The following is a 22731-nucleotide window of genomic DNA, read 5'->3' on the forward strand; positions in this document are numbered from 1 at the left end:
AAAACCTAATAAGGCAGATCATATATATGTATATGATGATGCATATCAGTGATGTTTGATTTGGATTATAGCTAGATCTAAATGAATTAACTCTTAATCCTATTGAACACAATACAACATGTGCTATTTGTATTGGAAATGTATCTACAAGAGGGCAGCAGCCACAGGGAACATCATGACAATGGCGGTAATTAGATGACGGCCTTTCTATGTCATAGGTGGGCAGCTCATGTGTGCCAGGACGGGACTCGCTCTTACTGATCTTCCAAAGGTTAACCTCATCAGACAATCCCATTAATTCCTTTTTACCATCCAGGAATTCAAAACTTAGGAGCCCTGGTAGGGTTTATTTATAGCCTGTATCCTGCTTGTTGACGGTTTCCTTTTACTTGCCTTTTTAATAATGCTCTCTCCCTCTTGTCTCTTCTCGCGCAGGTGATCAGAGAGGAGGAGGATGGCTAAGAGTCGCACACATGAGATTTGTGAATTAAAAAAAGGTTGATTTTTTTTTTTTCTTTTTTTCTACACTTATTGATGCCAAAGAGAAATTGGTTGGGATAGAAGCAGTTGGTTGTGTGTGGTGTGGACACAATTACCAGAAACATGTCAAAGAAAACTAGAGCCAAAGGAGACAAGTGTGAAGTAGAGATGGAGGCGTTTCAGACGGCCAACGAGGAGCTGCGGACAAAGCTCACTCAGATCCAAATTGAATTTCAGCAGGAAAAACACAAGGTACAGTAAAGCGGCATGATATATTATATCCAGCATGGACACAATCACCATGGGATAAGGCACTACTATTTAATGTACTGATATTAAAGAATGAGGTATGCACTGTATGGACAGAGTCCAGTGGTGGCGGCTTTGCACCACTCCATCCAACGCTCGGCATTGTGCTTGGTGATGTGTGCAGCTGCTCAGCCATGGAGCAGTATTTGTAATGATGTTAAAGTGATTTTCCCACAAATTTCATTTAAAAGATATTGGAATAATAATAAATTCCACAATTGGATGTTTAAAAAAAAAAATGTTTCTGTGCTGAGATCTTATATATGTAACCCTACTGTGTAATGGCCGTGTCTGACCGTACAGGGACATGGTCTGATCATACCACATCTCCTGGGCCAGGGAGGAAGGAGTAGAGTATACAGACATTACAGCACGGGATTGCAAATTATTCTTTCTTTGAGGTAAAACATTTTTTAAAAATAAGCAGGAAAATGTTTTACCTCACAAAAATAATTTTCTGTGATCCTGTGCTGTAATGTCTGGACACTTTCTTTTCCATCCTCCCCGGCCCAGGAGATGTGGTATGATCAGACCGTGTCTCTGTACGGGGTCGGATGTTAGGCTGCTTTCACACTACGTTTTTTTTTAACATGCGTCATGAACGTTTTTTTGCTGTAAAAGTGGAACCTGTTTTTACAAAGAAAAACGCATGCAAACGCATGTGTTATTTTGCAGGATCCTGCCACTTGAAGTTTATGGGCGGGCACTGAAGTCATGTGATCGGGAGTGAGGGGAACTGAACGTGATAGACTGGGAGCCGGCATCTGACAGCTGCAGACGCTGGTAACCAAGGTAACCATCGGGTAACTAAGCGAAGCGCTTTGCTTGGTTACCCGATATTTACCTTGGTTTCTAGCATCCGCAGCTACTAGGAGCCGGGCTGCCTGCTCCCTGCACACGTAACAAGGTAAACATCGGGTAACTAAGCAAGGCGCTTTGGTTACCCGATATTTACCTTGGTTACAAGTGTCCGCCGCTCTCAGGCGGGGGAGAGTGGGGGGGGAGAGGGAGGGGGAGAGACAGACTGATCACGCCAGGCTGGTTTCTGGGCATGCTCAGTAGAGCAAGCAGGATCCTGTCTATCAGCATGCCAGCATTCACATGCGTTTGCGTGCAGTATAGTCAGGATCCAGCAATTTGCAATATTTGGACGCAGCTCAAAAACGCTACAAGTAGCATTTTTGAAAAAAGTTAAACTGCAAGTCGCTGGATCCTCATAACACACGCAAACGCATGTGAACGCATGTTGACGCGAGTCCATTGCAAATGCATTGAAATGAAAACGCATTTGCACTGGATCCGTTTTTGCTTTAAAAAAACATTCTTGACGCATGTTAAAAAACGTAGTGTGAAAGCAGCCTTACACATTGTGGGCCGGATGTTACACGCTGTGGGCCGGATGTTACACGCTGTGGGCTGGATGTTACCCATTGGGGGCCATATGTTACCCATTGTGGGCCGGATGTTACCCACTGTGGGGCTGAATGTTACACACCAGAGGGAGAGAGGGGTCAGATGTTATACTTGTATACCAGGGGGAAAGGGGCAGGATTTTATACATTGGGGGCCAGTTGTTAGACACCAGGGGGAGAGGGGCAGGATGTCATACACCGGGGGGTGAGGGCCCGGATGTTGTACACTGGGGAATGCACCGAATGTTATAATCCAGGAGCAATCAAACTGAATGGGAAAAACTGAATTCAGTAATTAAGATGAGTCCCAATTCTTTTGTCCATACATTGTAGATAGTGGTGTTTTTTAGTGCTTTTATCTTTATGGCTGAGATATGTATATATGTATTCTTGTGCGTCAGTGACTACAAGCGCTATATCTACATTTTCTATGTGTAATTGCTTGCAGAGACTTGGTTCTTTTTGTACCAGTGAATTATTAACATAAGTAGGAGACAAATGCAGGAAATTGGATAACTGAATCTATTTCAGGAAAGAAGATAAATGCATTTACTGTACATTTTTCCTTTAGGTTATTTGGGAAAAAGTAGAAAGTGAGCGTCTGGCTTTTTCCTTCCTTTTAATAAATGATAGGAATAAGGAGACAGACAATCTGTGTGCCACAGGCCCAATTCTGTTGTGCTCAGGATTTGAGAATCGGAGTTAACCCCTTAAAGGAAAATATTAACATTTACAAATTCACTGAATTGGTAGCATCTACTACTCCGATAATATAATTAGATATTGCCCTCATTTTTCCTCATTGGCCTAATTTAGGACAAGAGAACATATTCTAGGTCTGGCGACTGGCCACCGCTCTGTAGAATGCCAGGGGGCGTGGCCACCGCCGTGTTCTAACGCTAACCACACGCAACATTCTAAACATTCTAAAGCTGTTGCTTAGCAACTACAACCATTGGTAAAGAATTATTAATAAGTCTGCTGTTCTTTTAATTAGTATTGAAACTAAAAAAAAAATATTTGAGATTTGATGTAATCTGGCATCTGTGCTGTTAAAGACCGATTACATTGACAACAGACAATTGAAAGCAGGATAGGAGACAACTAGTGGCCGACACATTGGTAGGACAACATAATTTATAAAGTGATCTGCAGAATGGCGGTCAGCAAACCCACCAGCTGTAAGAGCAGGTCCTATGGGTGGGATCTTCACCAATAACACATTTCTAAGCAGTAGTTAGATAAATTTTCTCTTTTTTTTTGTGTTCTTAGGTGGTGAAGCTTCGAGAAAAGCTCCAAGACGCCAAGCAAGACAGGGAGCAGGAACAGCACCGACATACTGTATATGTAACAGAACTGAAAGCCAAGTTACACGAGGAGAAGATGAAGGAGCTTCAGTCCGTCCGAGAGGCACTGATACGCCAGCACGAACTTGATGTAACCCGTGTGGTCAAAATCAAAGACAGCGAAATTCAGCGTTTACAATCTACGGTCAATGTTTTACGGGACGGTGCCGCAGACAAAGTAAAGACGGCTTTATTGAACGAAGCCAGAGAGGAAGCCAAGAGGTCGTTTGATGGAGAACGTATTAAATTTCATCAGGAGATCCTAGAACTAAAAACCGGAAAAAGACAACTGGAGGAGACGTTGAACAATGTCATGCAGGCGGATAAGACAAAGGCGTCCGATCTCCGGATAGCGTATCAGACGCATCAGGATGAAATTACCCGGATAAAGCGGGAATCTGAACGGGATATCCGCAGACTGGTGAGTTGAGTAGAACTCGTTAATCGCTCGTTAATTGTATCCTAAAGGATTTACACACTACGATATCGCCTGCGACGCCAGATCTGTTTCACTTTCAATTTGACCCCACCGACATTGCACCTGCGATGTCGTAGTGTGCAGAGTGCCCCTTAGAGTCTCCCTTCAACCTTAAAAACTATGATAATGGCCCATCGCTGGGATGTAGAAGTCAGAAAACTGTCAGTACATATGTGAACTCCCACTGTAGAATTCAGTTTTTTATTACTATTTCAGCTTTATCCATATGTTAGTACTCCACTATGTCTCATCTATCAACCTCCAAAATATTTGTATATAATTATAAAAACATGGCTGCTTTCTTTCAATACTCCTGTGTGGGTTGTGGCTGTCATGGTAGCTCAGCTCCATTGATATGGCCAGTGCTGAGCTACAATATTGCTTACAGCCTGCAGAAAGATGTGATGTCAAACCCGCTGATTTTGATGGGACCAGCCCACTATCTAGATATGTATAAGGCCCTCCCGCCTGTCCCCCAATATTTGTTGTTGTTGGCCACAAGTTTCCATTTACCCCACCCCCCGTACATGGAACCATTGAGCCTCTACTAGATGTGAAAGAAGCAGCATTGGGGAGGGGGGCGAGTTTACTTTTCCAGAGTATAAGCAGTTAATTCTTCCTTGTAGAGACAGGTTCACACCACTTTGTCCTCCTCGCTCACCACCGTTGGGTACTTTGGTCTGAGTATCTGAAAAACGGTATCAAGACGTTCCCCTGACGGATAAAAATACATGTGTATAAGGCAAGCAGTAGAGCCAACAGTGTCAATCTTTTTCGGTCAGGTACTATTGTGTAGTCAGTCTACCATGCCAAATAACGAAAGACTCCTCCGGAAGGGAGGGCAAAAGGACCCCAAAGTTCATATTTTACACTCTCTTGTTTGCCTCACTCAAATAAGTGGCAATATCAGAGAAACAAGGGAGCCCAAGGTGGTGTGATGAGAGGGGAGGATATTTGGCGTTAACCTTGCCTTGGATGGTGTTGTAAACACATAGCTACTGGCCGATTTGAACATGGAAAATGTAAATACGGAAGTAAAATCAGCTCACTTAAGTGGACCTAGTCACCATGTCCATCAGCCTCATTTACTTCATATTTGCCAAATCCAGGATACTATGTCAAAATGGAGAAACCTCTTGGTCTGTTGGATTAGTTGACATCCATTGGGTGCCACACAAACCTCCGACATGACAGCATTTCCCCAGTGCTTTTTTCATTATGATGTTGAGCCCTGGCGTCTGGACTTATGTTTTGGTAGCAGAAAATAAGTGTTCCCCCCCCCCCCCCCCCGAAAAAAAAAATTAAAAACAAAATATCTCCACATGTCCACAAACACATTCTATATTGACATTTTACAAAAGTAGCCAAGTATGATCTATGTAAAGGAGTGTGTGTGACGCCCCTGACTCTATCAGGGTGTCACAGGGAACTGCACCCTTGTGTCTCATGGTGCAGAACCCACCCTCCATGGTTCTGGGTTCCTACACACTGGTTTTGCCTACATCAGCACTTAAATCCTAACCACACCCTGTCAGGCACACCAGTGTGCGGTCTAGTTGGAATAGGGCCACCTGCCTAGGGGTCAGGCAGACTGGTGGGAGGGAAGGAAGTCAGTTTAGAGTCAGCTCTGAAAGTGAGAGGAGTGTCGAGTAGTAGCCCTCAAAGAGTGAGGAGATGAGGGAGTTGGAGCTCCCTGTGTGACCTTGGTTGGGTCGCAGACGGTGGTCTTGGACCAGAGGAGTCGGAGACCCGGTCGCAGGGTATTGGAGGAGGTGTAACAGACTTAGTTTTGGAGAACGGTCGGCACCAGAACGTCCAGTAACCAGACCAGTACCGAGCATTGACCCTAGATCGGGGAGTAGCTTCACGCAACTTGATAATTAACCTGTGGAGGATAGTCTCTTTATGAACTTTCCCCAAGAGCTCAGAGATCGAAGGCATCAACACAACGAGGGGGATAGGGCTTTCCGACGTATGCAGCCCACTGAAATCCCAAGTGTCAGCCATTGAGAGCACAGCTCCACTATATCATTATAGGGAGCGGGACCCTGACCGCTTCAGGCCAATGGGTCACTCAGAAACATCTATACAATTGTGCGAGGAGGTCGGCTCCGGACCCAGTGGGGACGGATTCCCGGACGGGCTCCCGAAAGCGTCAGCTCTACCCAGAGACTTGGCTTACTCCTGTGTCAGTCTGTTTATTGGCTGCACTAACAACTGCACATCACCTCCACTGTACCATCCACCATCTCTACAGAGCCCCGGGGCCTTCACTACCTGTGGAGGGATCACCATCTGGCTGCCCTGCTCCATCAGCCCCGGGTACTCCCACCGGCAGCTTCGGTACTCCCCTTACCGCGAACCACGGATGGCGTCACGAACTATCCCTTGTAAATAACCCCCCCCTTTTTATTTGAGTGGCCGCTGCCCCAATCCAAGCAGTCCGACTGCTGCAGGGGCGGTACACCTCCACTTACACCTTAGTGGAGTGCAAGTTACAGAAAGTTCTAAGCTTCTTGGAGAAAAATTCAGCGTCTCTGCAAAATAAGTCATTTCTTCATCTAGACCCTAATCGGCATCTTAGAATCTGGCACATTTGAGCCTAAAGGCTTTTTACTCATAGGTCCTGACCTATGGACACCACAAGTGTTATTCCAAAGTGCCAATTAGGTATTGAAAAAATGAAAGCAAATCTTTTATAAGTTGATGTTGGATTAGTTTCGCTATATTATGGAAACTTTATCTATAGTGATGAGCGGGGACTTCCATGCTCAGGCGCTCAGTACTCGTAACCAGTAGTTGGATCCTCGGATTGGCACAACTCGAGTACCTGAGTATAATGGAAGTCAGAGGGGAATACAAGCATTTTTCAAGATTTCCCCATTGCCTTCTATTATACTCGGGTACGAGTCGCACAAATTTGAGCATCCAACTGCTCATTGCAAGTGCCAAGGACCCGAGCATGGTAGTGCCCGCTCATCACTAGATATCTACTATTTTTCCTCTTCATTCCTTATATTCATTTTGCACTTTTGCAATTTGAGAATTTTGCGGCTGAATGACAAAACCATCTGGCCTCTTCTTTTACACATGGCAACTGCAAAATTACAGTGTGAGGCTGTTTTTTTCCAATTTAGGCCTTTTACATCTGTTGTTTTCTGTATATGAACTGCACAAAACAGTCATTTTATAATAAAACTGCTTATGCAGAAGCGACAATTCTCCAGCGCCCATGTGTACTGATCAGCATTTTAAGTAGTTTCCAAAACCACGTGCCCAGTTGTAGGTGAACACCCCCCCCCCCCCCCGCCTCGCCTCTTTACAATTCTGCTATAGGGAGAGAGAGAAGGGAATTTTGTTTACTTACCGTAAATTCCTTTTCTTCTAGCTCCAATTGGGAGACCCAGACAATTGGGTGTATAGCTATTGCCTCTGGAGGCCACACAAAGTATTACACTTAAAAGTGTAAGGCCCCTCCCCTTCTGGCTATACACCCCCAGTGGGATCACTGGCTCACCAGTTTTAGTGCCAAAGCAAGAAGGAGGAAAGCCAATAACTGGTTTAAAGACCAATTCAATCCGAGGAAACATCGGAGAACTGAACCATACCACATGAACAACATGTGTACCCGAAAAAACAGAAAAACCCCGAGAAAACAGGGCGGGTGCTGGGTCTCCCAATTGGAGCTAGAAGAAAAGGAATTTACGGTAAGTAAACAAAATTCCCTTCTTCTTTTTCGCTCCTAATTGGGAGACCCAGACAATTGGGACGTCCAAAAGCAGTCCCTGGGTGGGTAAAAGAATACCTCGTGATAGGGCCGTCAAACAGCCCTTTCCTACAGGTGGGCAATTGCCGCCTGAAGGACTTATCTACCTAGGCTGGCGTCTGCCGAAGCGTAGGTATGCACCTGAAAATGCTTGGTAAAAGTATGCAGACCCAATCAGGTAGGTGCCTGACACACCTGCTGAGCCGTAGCCTGGTGCCGTAATGTCCAGGATGCACCCACGGCTCTGGTAGAATGGGCCTTCGGCCTTGAGAGAACCAGAAGCCCAGTAGAACTGTAGGTTTCAAGAATTGGTTCCTCGATCCCCCGAGCAAGGGTGGATTTGGAAGCTTGCGACTGTTTACGCCGACCAGCGACAAGGACAAAGAGTGCATCCGGGTGGCGCAGGAGCGCCATGCGGGAAGTAGAACCTGAGTGCTCTCACCAGAACCAACAGATGCAAATCTTTCTGAAATTGATGGACTGGACGAGGACACAAAGAAGGTGAGGTGATATCCTGATTGATATGAAAGTGGGATACCACCTTAGGGAGAAATTCCGGAACCGGACGCAGAACTACCCTGTCCTGGTGAAGGACCAGGAAGGGAGTTTGTATGAGAGCGTTGCTAGCTCGGAAACTCTCCTAAGAGACGAGACCGTTACTAGAAGGCCACTTCCCGTGAAAAGCGGGAAGGGAGACATCCTTCAAAGGCTCGAAAGGCGGCATCTGGAGAGCAATTAGAACCTTGTTCAGATCTCAGGGCTCTAACGGCCGCTTGTACGGAGTGCTGAGAAGACAAACTCCCCGTAGGAACGTGCGTACCTGAGGAAGTCGTCGTTTCTGAAAAAATACAGATAGCGCTGAGACTTGTCCCTAAAGGGAACTGAGCGACAACCCATTTTCCTACCTAGATTGCAGGAAGGAAGGAAACATAGACGATGCAACCGGCCAGGGAGAAACACCCTGCGCCGAGCACCGAGATAAGAATATCTTCCACGTCCTGTGGTCAATCTTGGCGGACGTTGGTATGCTAGCCTGTCTCATGGTGGCAACCACGTCCTGAGGTAATCCTGACGACACTAGGTTCCAGGACTCAATGCCACACCATCCGGTTGAGGGCCGTAGAATTCAAATGGAAGAATGGCCCTTGAGACAGCCAGTCTGATTGGTCTGGTAGTGCCCCCGGTTAGCCTACCGTGAGGCACCACAGAACCGAGTACCACAACATCCTCGGCCAATCTGTAGCGACGAGGATGGCGCGGCCGCAGTCGGTCTTGATCTAGCGCAGTACTCTGGGCAACAATGCCAGAGGTGGCACCTAAGGTAGCTGGAACTGCGACCAATGCTGAACTAAGGCGTTTGCCGCCAGAGCTCGATGATTGTGAAACCGTGCCATGAAGCTGGCACATTATTGTTGTGCCGTGACGCCATTAGATCGACGTCCGGCCTCTGTCAGCGGCGCCAGATCTCCTGAAACCCGTCCGGGTGAGGAGACCATACTCTTTCGGCCACACCTCAGCGACTTAGGAAGTCAACTTCCTAGTTTCCACACTTGGGATGTGAATTGTGGATATGGTGGATGCCGTGTCTTCCACCCACATCAGAACCTGCCGGACTTCCTGGAAGGCTTGCCGGTTGCGCGTTCTTCCTTGGTGGTTGATGTATGCCACCGCTGTGGAGCTGTCCGACTGAAGTCGGATATGCTTGCTTTCCAGCCGCTGTTGGAAGGTTTGTAGGGCAAGATACACTGCTCTGTGTTCAAGAACATTGATCTGAAGGGTGGACTCTTGCTGAGTCCACGTACCCTGAGCGCTGTAGTGGAGAAAAACTGCTCCCCACCCTGATAGACTCGCGTCTGTCGTAACTATCGCCCAGGATGGGGATAGGAAGGACCTTCTTTTTGACCAAGAGGTGGGAAGAAGCCACCACCGTAGAGATTCCTTGGCCGCCTGAGAAAGAACGACGACTCTGTTGAGGGACGTCGACTCCTCGTCCCATTGGCGGAGAATGTCCCATTGTAGTGGACGCAGTAAAACTGCGCGAAAGGAACTGCCTCCATTGCTACCATCTTACGTAGGAAGTGCATGAGGCGTCTCAATGTGTGCGACTGGTTCTTAAAGAAGAGCTTGCAGCCCGTAGTGAATGCTGTTTGTCTAGCGGAAGCTTCACTATCGCTGAGAGAGTAAGAAACTCTATGCCTAGATATGTTATCGATAGGGTCGGGGTCGGATCTGACTTTAAAAAGTTGATGATCCACCCAAAACTTTAGAGAGTCTCCAGCGCAACGTTCGGGCAGTGTTGGCATGTTTCCTAAGAGAGTGCCTTGACAAGTAGATCGTCTAAATACGGGATCACAGAGTGACCCTGAGAGTGCAGGACTGTGACTACTGCTGCCCTGACCTTGGCGAAGACCAGTGGGACTGTCGCTAGCCGGAAGGTAGAGCTACGAACAGAAGGTGTTCGTCTCCTATAACGAAGCGTAGAAACGCTAGTGCTCTGGATCAATCGGCACGTGTGGATAAGCATCCTTGATGCCTAATGATGCTAGGAAATATCCTTGGGACCTTGAGGCGATGACATGGCGGAGGGATTCCATCCGGAACCGCCTGGTGTCCACGAGCTTGCTGAGCATTTTTAGATCCAGAACGGGACGGAACGGCCCGTTGTTATAGGTACCGCAAAGAATTTGGGGTAAAAACCGTGACCTTGTTCCTGAAGAGGAACGGGGGTCATCACTCTTTCTGCCTATAGAGTGCACCCTGTTTGCAGAAGAGCAGCGGCTCGGCCGGGAGGTGGAGAAATTCTGAAGAATCGAGTTGGAGGACGAGAAGTGAGCTCTATCCTGTACCCGTGAGACAGAATGTCTCACACTCAATGGTCATTGACCTATGGCAGCTAAATATCGCCAAGGCGGGAGAGCCTGCTACCGACCGAGGCCGCAAGTCATGAGGAAGCCGCCTTGGAAGCGGGTTTTCAGACTGTCGCTTTTTTGGGCGTGACTGAGCCCGCTAAGAATCTGAGCTCCTCTGATCCTTTTGAGTCCACATTGGACGAGGAAAAATGGGACCTGCCCGAGCCTCGAAAAGGCCGAAAACCCCGACTGCCTCTTGCTCTGTTGGGGTTTGTTGTGTCCGGGCTGAGGAAAGGATGAATCCTTACCCCTGGACTGTTTAATGGTTACATTCACCAAACAGTCGGTCAGCAGAAAAAGGCAACTGGTTAGGCAACCTTTTTTGGAAGCAGAATCTGCCTTCCATTCACTTAACGAGCAGACCAGGCTCTGCTTAAAAACACGGAGTAGCGGAGGCTACCGCCGCACGGTTCGCATAGTCCAGGACAACCTGAATCGCGTAAGAAACAAATGCAGACATTTGAGAGGTTAAGGATGCCACCTGCGGCACAGATGTACGTGTAACCGTGTCAATCTGTGTAAGACAAGCTGAAATAGCTTGGAGTGCCCCAAGGGAGAGAATGCCGGAGCCAACAGCAGTTCCATCTCCCACTGCAACTATGGATCTAGCTACAAGCCTGGAGATTGGAGGATGCCGCTTGGGACACTGGGTCCAGTCCCTGACCAAGTCAGGGGACAGGGATAACGTGTATCCTAAGCCGTTTGGAGAAGCGCATATCTGGATAAGCGTGGTGTTCCTGGACTGCCTCTCTGAAGGCAGAGTGGTCCAGAAAAATACGTGAAGCTGACTCCTCCACTGGAGGAGCTGTGAGAAATAACCCACATTCTATAGATGGACGCTATAAGATTATTTACTATGGCGTCACGATCAGGTGTATCCAGATTGAGAGCGGTCTCAGGATCAGAATCCTGAGCCGCTACTTCCGCCTCATTACACAGCGAGTCCTTCTGCTAGGACCCTGATGAAACCGAGGCCGCTCATAGTGGGCCCGCTTAGGCTGTCTGGGACTGACGTCCGTGCAGAGCCGTGACTCTGGGATGCGTGTGACATTCCCGGAGCTGTTAGTTGTTCACACTGAGGGGGGCCATGGATCAATGATTCAACAGTGCCCATATTGTGAGAGACATGTCCGGACTGCTAGGCTTCTAGTATCATAGCCATAGTCTCAGAAAAACTGTCAGTAAATACTGCAGACACCGTCCTCATCCCCTGGCCATTAGTGCATACAATGGGAGTGTATGTAACCTGCCGGCCGTATAGCCGTACATGCTGTACCAGCTGTATAGAAAAACATGTGGTTCTGCACCTTTTGTTTTACACAGAGAATATGCTGATAACTCCTCCGCATAATCCAGGAGGGTATATACAACGTGCGACCAAACAGTGCAATGTATATAGTACAAGCATATCTATAAGTGCACTTCTGCACTAGTGGGGTTAGCACCACAGGTGCTGCTTAACGCCTGTTGCAGCGATTGTGTGACTATCAGAATGCCAGGGTCTTCCACACTTGTCTCTGTATCGTACAGAAACTGACACTAATGGCTGCCGGCGTCCTTGTAGAGAAGGAAGCCGTGGGCGTGCCTGAGAAAGTGCGGGAATCCGGTTTCACAGTGCACACAGTGAGAGGGGTGGAGTATGCAAAACATACTCCAGCTCTCAGCGCTGCTGTGCTATGCAGCGTCACGCCCCTACCCTGACTGTCAGGGCTGTGGGCGGTAACGAAGGGAGACTAGGCCCAGAAGCCGGGGACTCGAGTTAACAGCGCGGCCGCCGTAAAAGCGCGGGCCGCGCTGAAGTCCCCGGCGCACCACAAGTGCCAGCCGCGCCGCAGTCCCAGCGGCCGGCGCGACCGATTCCTAGGAGTGGCCAGCGTCCCGCCCCTCTCCTGACTGGCAGGTCTGGGGGCGGGAACGAACGGAAGCAGGCCGCAAAAGCCGGGGACTCTAGTTATCAGCGCGGCCGCCGTAAAAGCGCGGGCCGCGCTGAAGTCCCCGGCGCACCACAAGTGCCAGCCGCGCCGCAGTCCCAGCGGCCGGCGCGACCGATTCCTAGAAGTGGCCAGCGTCCCGCCCCTCTCCTGACTGGCAGGTCTGGGGGCGGGGAACGAACGGAAGCAGGCCGCAAAAGCCGGGGACTCTAGTTATCAGCGCGGCCGCCGTAAAAGCGCAGGCCGCGCTGAAGTCCCCGGCGCACTACAAGTGCCAGCCGCGCCGCAGTCCCAGCGGCCGGCGCGACCCATTCCCATAAGTGAGCCTGCTTCAGCGAAGCTGAATGAGGCCATGGCACAGGCGCCGCAGCGCTGATGTCCCCCGGCGCACTACAACACCCAGCATGCTGCGGTGTGAGCGCCAAATGCACGGGGACACAGAGTACCTTGAGGAAGCAGGGCCATGTCCCTGATGTACTCCGCTCCATCCAGCATCTTCTCCAGGGGCTGTAGATGGAGCACGGTCTCAGTGCCTGGAGACCGGTAAATCCCACTTCACCCAGAGCCCTGTAAAAAGGGATGGGGAAGGAATCAGCATGTGGGCTCCTGCCGCCGTACCCGCAATGGGTACCTCAACCTTACAAACACCTCCGACATACAGTGGGGTGAGAAGGGAGCATGCTGGGAGCCCTTAGTATGGGCCCTCTTTTCTTCCATCCGACATAGTCAGCAGCTGCTGCTGACTAAAAAGTGGAGCTATGCGTGGATGTGTTGCCTCCTTCGCACAAAGCACAAAACTGGTGAGCCAGTGATCCCACTGGGGGTGTATAGCCAGAAGGGGAGGGGCCTTACACTTTTAAGTGTAATACTTTGTGTGGCCTCCAGAGGCAATAGCTATACACCCAATTGTCTGGGTCTCCCAATTAGGAGCGAAAAAGAAAGGCAATTTTTAAATGGTTGCAAATATGACCAAATAATATGAAGTACCGTATTTTTCATTTTAGATAACAGAGAGAAATAGAGGAAGGGTCTTGCATCCGCGGCAAGTACTCGATGGATTCAGAAGAAGATTAAATGCTTCGTTAATAACATGCACAGGTCGACGCGTTTCAGGAGTCACAGCTCCCTTCATCAGGACAACTGGCAAAAGGAACATCAAATCAAAATTTGATGTTCCTTTTGCCTGTTGCCGGATTTCTATATGCCTGCATAGTCTTGTGACTGTCACAACCATTATAGGTTTTTCTTCCACAGTTCGTATTCGTATTTTTCATTTTATAAGATGCACCAAATTGTAAGATGCACCCCAAATTTACAGAGAAAAAAAGATAAAAAAAAATTAAAAATGAGGTCCGTCTTATACTCCGGTGTTGTCTTACCGGAGGTAGGCAGCAGTGGTGGTGAAGCAGGGACACAGGAGGCAGAGATTGTGCTGGCAGCCGCGGTGGGTCCGTGGTGGCAGCGGCAGTCAGCAGCGGCGGGTCAGTGGCGTCAGCAGCGGTGGGTCCGTGGTGGCAGCGGCAGTCAGCAGCGGCGGGTCAGTGGCATCAGCAGAGGTGGGTCCGTGGTGGCAGCGGCAGTTAGCAGCGACGGCAGCAGCGGCGGAGGCGGGTCAGTGGTGGAGCATGCCAGTATGGTGAGTGTCTCAGTCTGTCCGCGGTCCCACTTCAAATGATGGCGCCTGGAGTGGCGCATGCACAGATGGAGCTCTCATCCAAGGGCACACAGCCACAGGCACCTGGCAACTCGAACGCACCCGGTCACCGCACAGACAGCCCCCGGTAACCTATATTTGGATTTTAAGACGCACCCCTCATTTTCCTCCCAAACATATGTCTTATAATCCGAAAAATACGGTATTACAATTAAATATATATATAAAAAAATAAAATAAAACAATACTTACTACATCAATCCCCCAAAGCTCCAGCATTTTTTTTTTTTTTTTTTAAAGCCAAAACATCAACTTTTTTTTAATGGCTACATCCAATTTTGGAATCTTTTAATAGATATTAATAGAATTTAGAATTTTATGAGTATAATGTAATGCGGGTCTAATACATTTACTCGTATCATCAATTTTTGCTTCAGTAAGTTTTTTAATGCCAACTGATTCAGAAAAAAGTCTGGAAACAAGCTATGAAAAAATTTTCAACAAAACATGCACATCTATGGAAAAATGATTATGTTGTTCGTATGTTTTTAGTAATTTGCTACTCCTTTTAACCACTTCGGGGTTGCGTGTAGCAGATAAATGATGAAACATGGTCATTCTTTTGTTTTCCGCTTTGAAGTCACTCCGTATTTTATGATTCATAGGAAAGCTCAAACTATGCCCAAAAAACATAGACTTTTTTTTTTTTTTTGAGCATTTTGATGTATTTGCTTTAAAAAAACAAACCTGCTAGCATTTCTTTTTTGAGAATGGACAGAAAAAAAAAATTACAGGAAAGTAACAGTAAAATGAAATCACAAGAAACATGGGGAAAACCTGCGAAAAAATCTGGCTCAAAAAAAGTCTAAAAAATATTTAGGAAATGACTGATAAATTGACACTTCAAGGGGTTGTCCACTGCTAGGACAACCTCTTGTCACTCCAAATATTTGCCACCATTAAAGGGAACCTGTCACCAGATTTGGCCCCCATAAGCTGCGGCCACCACCAGTGGGCTCTTATATACAGTATTTTAGAACACTAGCCCAGGCCGCTGTGTAGAATGGAAAAATGACTTTATAATACTCACCTAAACGGTCGGTTTGGTGCAGAATGGTCAGATGGGTGTCTCTGTTCTCTGGTACCTGCGCCTCCTCTTTCGGCCATCTTTGTCCTCCTTTTTCTGAAGCCTGGGTGCATGACGCGTACTACATCATTCACACTAGCTGGCATGGAGGTCCTGCGCAGGCGCACTACAATACTTTGATCTGCCCTGCTAATGGAGATCAAAATGCACCTGCGCAGGACCTCCATGCCGGCGAGTGTGAATGATGTAGCACGCGTCATGCACCCAGGCTTCAGAAGGAGGACAAAGATGGCTAAAAGAGGAGGCGCCGCACCCGCAGAACAGAGACACTCATCTGACTATTCTGCACCGAACCGACTGTTTAGGTGGAGTATTATAAAGTCATTTTTACGTTCTACACAGTGATTATAAGGGCTCATGCTTAGCCCCTCGACGCAGGGGCGGCGCCCTTAGCCCCACGACGCAGGGGCGGCGCCCTTAGCCCCACGACGCAGGGGCGGCGCCCTTAGCCCCACGACGCAGGGGCGGCCCCCTTAGCCCCACGACGCAGGGGCGGCCCCATTAGCCCCACGACGCAGGGGCGGCCCCCTTAGCCCCACGACGCAGGGGCGGCCCCCTTAGCCCCACGACGCAGGGGCGGCCCCCTTAGCCCCACGACGCAGGGGCGGCCCCCTTAGCCCCACGACGCAGGGGCGGCCCCCTTAGCCCCACGACGCAGGGGCGGCGCCCTTAGCCCCACGACGCAGGGGCGGCGCCCTTAGCCCCTCGACGCAGGGGCGGCGCCCTTAGCCCCTCGACGCAGGGGCGGCGCCCTTAGCCCCTCGACGCAGGGGCGGCCCCCTTAGCCCCACGACTCAGGGGCGGCCCCCTTATAGCGCCTGGCCAGTTTGTGCATTACAGTCCATGTTCGTACCATGTGGCATAGAGATCTGCATGAGCCCTTATAATTACAAGCGGCCCTTAGAAAGCAACAATAATGCTGATGTGGCCCTCAGGGAAAATGAATTGGACACAACTGACAGAGTAATAATGTGACTTCCATCAGCTGCCACTAGAGGGAGCATTGTATGTTCTCAGATATTTATTTCATATTCTACAGACATGTTAAATATTGTTACCTCATTAACAGGAAATGGAGTCTCCGAAAATATTTATTCTGCTTTACCTAATTTTCTCCCCAGATGTACTGTACAGAATAAGAGGGATTGTAACTTGCATATTCCTGTCTTACATGTTTAAAGGGAATCTGTCACCAGGTTTTTGCTCCCCCATCTGAGAGCAGCATAATATAGAGACAGACACCCTAATTCCAGCGATGTGTCACTTACTGAGCTGTTTGCTGTCATTTTGATAAAATCACTGTTTTCTCTGCTGCAGATCTAGCAGTTATACAGAGCTCATGAATATGCTGGACTACCTGCAGCATGCCAAGTAGTCCACTAATGATGATCTCCTGTATTAAAACTAAACTAAGCAGCCCAGTAAGTGACACATCGCTGGAATCAGGATCTCTGCTCCTATGTTATGTTGCTCTCAGATTAAATGGCAGAAATCTGGTGACCTATTCCCTTTTAAGACTTTCTTCACATCCTGTAATACTTTGGAAATAGCTTGACTAACCACAAATTGCACAATTGTTTAAATCGGGTTATTATGTTAAATGTCATTTTTCTAAATTTTAATTTTAATCTTTTTTTTTTTTTTACCTTTTTTGGTATGTCTATTTAAAAAAATAAAAAAATAAATAAATCTTGCAATTTTCATACTGATTGCTAGGTGTAACATGAGCCACCAACTTCCTATTGGGCCCATGGATATTAAACTGTCTTGCAATAGACTACTATTTCAGAATCCACTGAGTCATTGTAATCCTGACTCTGGTGATAATGAGACTGCTGAAAGTCATCTGAGCAGAAAATGAAATATGAATCTAGTAGAATGACTAGTGTATTGGAAACGTAAAAAAAAAATCTAAGTACTTAGATTGGGGGGGCGGGGGCATGTGTTGTTTTTTTTTTTTTCGTTTTTTTAAGGGAAAGACCTAGTACTGCGAGTGAAGAACAACTTATTTACAGCACTGAATACATCCCATAGTGTTCTCCCGTCACAATGGCCGGTAACCATGACAACCGCCTGTTACTTTGGATACTATTCCATGACTCATGCAACGTTTAAGAAGTTGGAATGTAAATCTTTGATTTCCTTTTTGCCGTAAAGGGGTTGAAGCTCTATTTTTACATGTGAAATGTGAAATAAGTTGCTCTTCTTATTTTGTACTGACCCTAATTTACATCGGCTCTTGTACGTCATTCTGCAGCTTCCAAAGCTTTTTTGGACCAGATTCATAATTTTTGCATTTTTATATTTTAAAGGGGTGGTCCGAAAACGAAACCTTATTTTAATCCTAAATGTCTATCTAATGTCATAATCTAATCTTATTATACTTTATGTAAAAAGTCCCTATTTTTCCATCACTACACTAACTGCTATATTGTATTTTTGTTTCTCTTTACTGTTTTCTATGTGATGACGCTTCATTTGTGAATCAAAGAGTCATCAGTGACGTCCGTTTCGGGAGCCGGGTTAGTCCCTGCTCTACTGAGCATACGACTGTTGTTAATTCTGACCAGATGTTCAGCAGGATCATTCTTCTCAGTGCACAATGACAGTGCACTCCCTCGCCAGCTCTGATTAGAGGCACTGTCAGTGTGCATTGTAAAAAATTACCCGGCGTGCAGGAAAGCAGACAACTGCACTGCCCCTGTACTTGATGTCACTTGGGGGCAGCGCTGGTCTCTACTCGTTCGCTCTTTTTTTAAAATGTGCATTCCTCATATACACAAATACGACAGCTTATTCTAAACAAAACCCTTTTTAAAGAATAATTTTTTTTCCAGTCATTGACAGCCATCCGGGATCTTACTAAAAGTGAGCTACAGGAACACGTAGCATATTAGGAACATTTCATGAGACAATGAACAAGATCGATTCACACAAAACCACATTGGCCAAACTGGGAACAGATACTGAATAGGGAAACGGTATATTATAAATTCAATTAATCCTTAGGGGTTACTGTAATAATTTTTCTTATCTTTCACTTTCAGATGGATGAGATTAAAAGCAAAGAGCGAGTAATTCTGGCACTGGAGAAGGAACTGGGTGTGCAGGCCGGTCACACACAAAAATTGCTTCTGCAGAAAGAAGCTCTGGATGAGCAGTTGGTGCAGGCAAAGGAAGCCGAGCGGTACCACAGCAGTCCCAAGAAAGAGCTGCCCACCGGTGTCACCGACATCTATGAACTCATGGGTCACACAGTAAAAGTAAAAGAGGCAAGTAATAGACGCAGAACCTGTATGATAGATCCCAACTGTAGATCAGTTGAGAATATAGTCAGTCCCCGACTTCTAAACATCTGACGTTTCCTAGTTACAAAGGTAAGATAATACCTCATCCCTCACTTATCTGGCCACCTCAATGCTCGCTACCTTCCGTTTGTTCCTCTACGTTCTGTCGTTGCATTCCACTTCTAGTGATGGGTCAGTCGCGACCAATCGAAACAAAGAACAGTCTCCTAACTGCGTCCGAAACCCCACCCATCTGAACAAACCCTGCCCACTTTCAACGGGCCAATTAATTTGATAAATGGGCGGAGTTTTGGTCACAGGTGGGCAGGGTTTTGGCTACGTAAACGTTATCTTAAATGTGTTCGCCCTTGGTTGTATATTGAGGTATAAAGTGTATGTTGTGTATATTGAGGTAGGAAGTGGTTCCTCTGCACTGCCCAAATAACCAAACAATGAGCCACATGAAATTAATCCGATTTTATTTACCTATGTGTTTTGAGGTGATCTGGCCTCTTCTTCAGGATAAAACCAGATGGTTTTATCCTGAAGAAGAGGCAAGATCGCCTTGAATTGCGTAGATCAATCCGGTTTCATTTCATCAGACTCATTGTTTATATGGGCAGCGCAGAGGAACCTCTTCCTACCTCAATATATTCCGACTTTGTGTCTCCATACCCGTGGATCTGCAGCAGCGTTTGTATCTACATAGTGGTGGTGTCTCACACAACCATCCCAGGTGAGGAGATTTCTGTCTTCCCCCTCACCCCTATTTCATCAGGTCTCACCCTATGGTGCTTTTTTATTTTCACCTCTAGTTCGCTTTGCCTGGGTTGAATGCATATTTATTAGGGATCCTGAAGATCCGTCTCTTTTTTTGTGAACGGAGCCAAGTGAGCTGGACCACCAAAAACAATTGGACTGCCTATCTTCCACCTCTTCACTATAGGCCAGGACTTCCTGTTGTGTCCAGGCCCCGGAGGTCATGGTGTTGGAAGATTGTGATGTCAGAACCAGCTGCCGGACCTTATGATGCACGGTGACCTCCGAGGCCTGGACAGAGGACGTTCTGGCTTGGGGCCGTTTCACACCTTCAGTATTTTGCCGGAAGCCGGATTCGGCACATATGCAGTACAGTTACATTCATTTTCAGTGGAAGCGCGACACCATGTGGACACATGCAGTTGTGTATGAAGCATGTATCCGCATGGTATCGTGCTTCCACTGTAATTGAATGTAACTGTACTGCATGTGTGCTGGATCTGGCTTCCGGCAAAATACTGGAGGTGTGAAACGGCCCTTATAGTGAAGAGGCCAGAAAGGCTCCATGCTACGGTGGAAAGAGGATCGTATGATGGGCAGCTGGAGAGGTCAGCGAGATGGAGAGATTTTTTTTTTATTTTTGTTGGCCGTATTCCACTTTTACATACAAATTAGGGTTACAAACAAATCTACATAACCTGTCTAGTTCATGACCTGGCAGAAAAGGAGACTGTGGACAGCAAGAGCGCAATAGGGTCTTAAGGCCCAGTCACACACAATGACTTACCAGCGATCCCGAAAACGATGCGACCTGATAGGGATCGCTGGTTAGTCGCTGGGAGGTCGCTGGTGAGATATCACACAGTCAGACCTTACCAACGATGCAGGAACGATACAGGTCGCAGTAGCGACCTGTATAACGCTCTCAGCAGTCACTGTGACCCTGTCACACAGCGTCAAACATAGAGATGTGTCCTGCCCAGCAGGACATCGCCTTTGAAGAAAATGGCCTGGACCATTCGGCAACGACTAGAGATCTCACAGCAGGGGCCTGATCGCTGGTAGGTGTCACACATAACGAGATAGCTACTGCGTCACAGAAACCGTGACTCAGCTGCGATCTCGTTATGTGTAACAGTACCTTAAAGGTAAACAACAATAAAGAAGGTTGTGGAAGCATTCACCTCTAGGGGTTGTGACCGTCACAACTCCTATAATAGCGTAGTCATAGGTTGAAACCAGCTGCAGCCCCGAAGAACTTAAAATTAATGGTTATCAGGAAAAACAGGTTTCATGCCGCGCTTATCACCAAATCCAGGACGCAGATATTATAAATCCATGTCTTTTATCCACAAAGAATATACAGGTCTACGCGTTTCAAGGGTCACAGCCCCCTTCCTCAGGACATACTGTATATCAATGACAGGATAATTTTGATATTTGTCCTGAGGAAGGGGGCTGTGACCCTTGAAACGCGTAGACCTTTATCTTCTTTGTGAATAAAAGACATTGATTTATAATATCTGCATCCTGGATTTTGTGATAGGCGCGGCATGATACCCGTTTTTCCTGATAACCATTCATCCTAGTTCATGACCTGGGGACTCCCTGTGAATAAAATAATTTGTTACAGGGATCGCTCGAGCTATGAATTATGTGTCAGACATGTAGTTTGTGTTATAAAAGAAAATAATGATCTGTGTCACAAAAATCTCACAAATTGGTATCCTGAGGCACAAAAAGAGGTGTTGTGAAGCTGAAAAGGCTCTTCTGTGGCAAAAATAAAGGGGTCTTTGGAAAACATTGGCAAATTACAGTACATCTAACAGGATATTATTTTGCCCCCCTTTCTAGGATCAACATATGGATGACCGAGACCTGAGAAGATTCCAGTTAAAGATTGCCGAACTGTATGCTGTGATCAGGAAGCTGGAAGATAGGAATACCCTGCTCTCCGATGAACGCAACGAGCTGGTGTGTGACGGGTCCTGACCGTTTTATCATAAAATCTAATATATAAAGCTAAGTGTATGTATGTGTGTATGTGTGTGTATGTCCGCTAAAGGAATCTGCACCGTCGCATTTACAATCACAAAATTTTGCACAGATGCCCCATGTGTCTCGGGGAATGTCATACTGTTTTGACAGGAAAATTTAACCCCGTGGTTTACAGATACTCTCCAAAACACCTGTCTCCATTAAAGCCAATGTAGATAGGAGCTACAGCTTATTAATAGCAACTGTGATTGGTTGCTATAGGAACAAAATAAATTGTTAGTATAAGAAGCTTATGTGTGAGGTAATAAGATGTCGGTGGGGAGACTGATAGAGAGAGACAGACAGACATAAGCACAGACAGAGACAGACAGACAGGGAAAGAGACAGAGAGAGACAAAGACAGTCAAAGAGAGAGACAGAGGCAGGCAGACAGGGAAAAAGATAGACAGGGGGAAAAGAGACAGACCTGGAACAAGACAGACAGAGAGAGAGAGACTGATACAGAGACAGGCAGAGAGATATAGACACAGACACGGATAGAGATTGACACACACAGACAAAGACAGACACAAAGACAGAAAGAGACACACACAGGGACAGACAGACACACAGAGACAGACAGACAGACACAGACAGACTGGGAGAGAGACAAAGAGACAGTTACTATCCTGGGCAACGCCGGCTACTACAGCTAGTAATAAATAAGCACTAAGTTTTTGGTGCGTTTCTGCCGGAAAATGCGTATTTGTTGCAGAACATTTCTGCATAGACTTAAGCCTGCTTTACACGGGACGACATATCGTGCGATTTCACGATCGATCGTACCCGCCCCCGTCGTTTGTGCGTCACGGGCAATTGATTGCCCGCGGCGCACAAACTCGTTAACCCCCAGTCACACGTGCTTACCTCCCGGGCGACGTCGCTGAGGGCGTCGAACATCCACTTCCTGAAGTGGGTGGGATGTGCGACGTCACGCGGCTGCCGCCCAATAGAAGCGGAGGGGCGGTGATGAGAGAGATGTAAACATCCCGCCCACCTCCTTCCTTCCGCATAGCCGGTGGGAGCCGCGGGACGCAGGTAAGCGATGTTCATCGTTCCCGGGGTGTCACATGGAGCGACGTGTGCTGCCACGGGAATGATTAACACCCGGTGCCATGTTTCATAAACGATTTTATGAAACCTAGCGACGAGTACACGACTCTCGATTTGTGAGCGATACTGCGTCGCTCGGAGGTGTCACACAGGGCGACGTCGC

General features: G+C 47.3%; 1 protein-coding gene across 7 annotated transcripts in view; it reads left to right on the forward strand.

Annotated features, from left to right (window-relative positions):
• The window catches only part of JAKMIP1 (janus kinase and microtubule interacting protein 1), a 223070-nt gene that overhangs the window by 85217 nt on the left and 115122 nt on the right, over window positions 1–22731 (forward strand). For all 7 annotated transcript variants that reach the window (XM_075346871.1, XM_075346876.1, XM_075346870.1 and 4 more), the window contains 4 exons: window positions 436–732; window positions 3474–3968; window positions 18480–18704; window positions 21333–21452. In XM_075346871.1, the coding sequence (XP_075202986.1) occupies window positions 604–732; window positions 3474–3968; window positions 18480–18704; window positions 21333–21452 (969 nt within the window). In that variant the 5' untranslated portion in view covers window positions 436–603. The remainder of the gene's footprint in view (window positions 1–435; window positions 733–3473; window positions 3969–18479; window positions 18705–21332; window positions 21453–22731) is intronic.

The sequence above is a fragment of the Anomaloglossus baeobatrachus genome, chromosome 1 (genome assembly GCF_048569485.1).
Source record: "Anomaloglossus baeobatrachus isolate aAnoBae1 chromosome 1, aAnoBae1.hap1, whole genome shotgun sequence".
Taxonomy (NCBI): Eukaryota; Metazoa; Chordata; class Amphibia; order Anura; family Aromobatidae; genus Anomaloglossus; species Anomaloglossus baeobatrachus.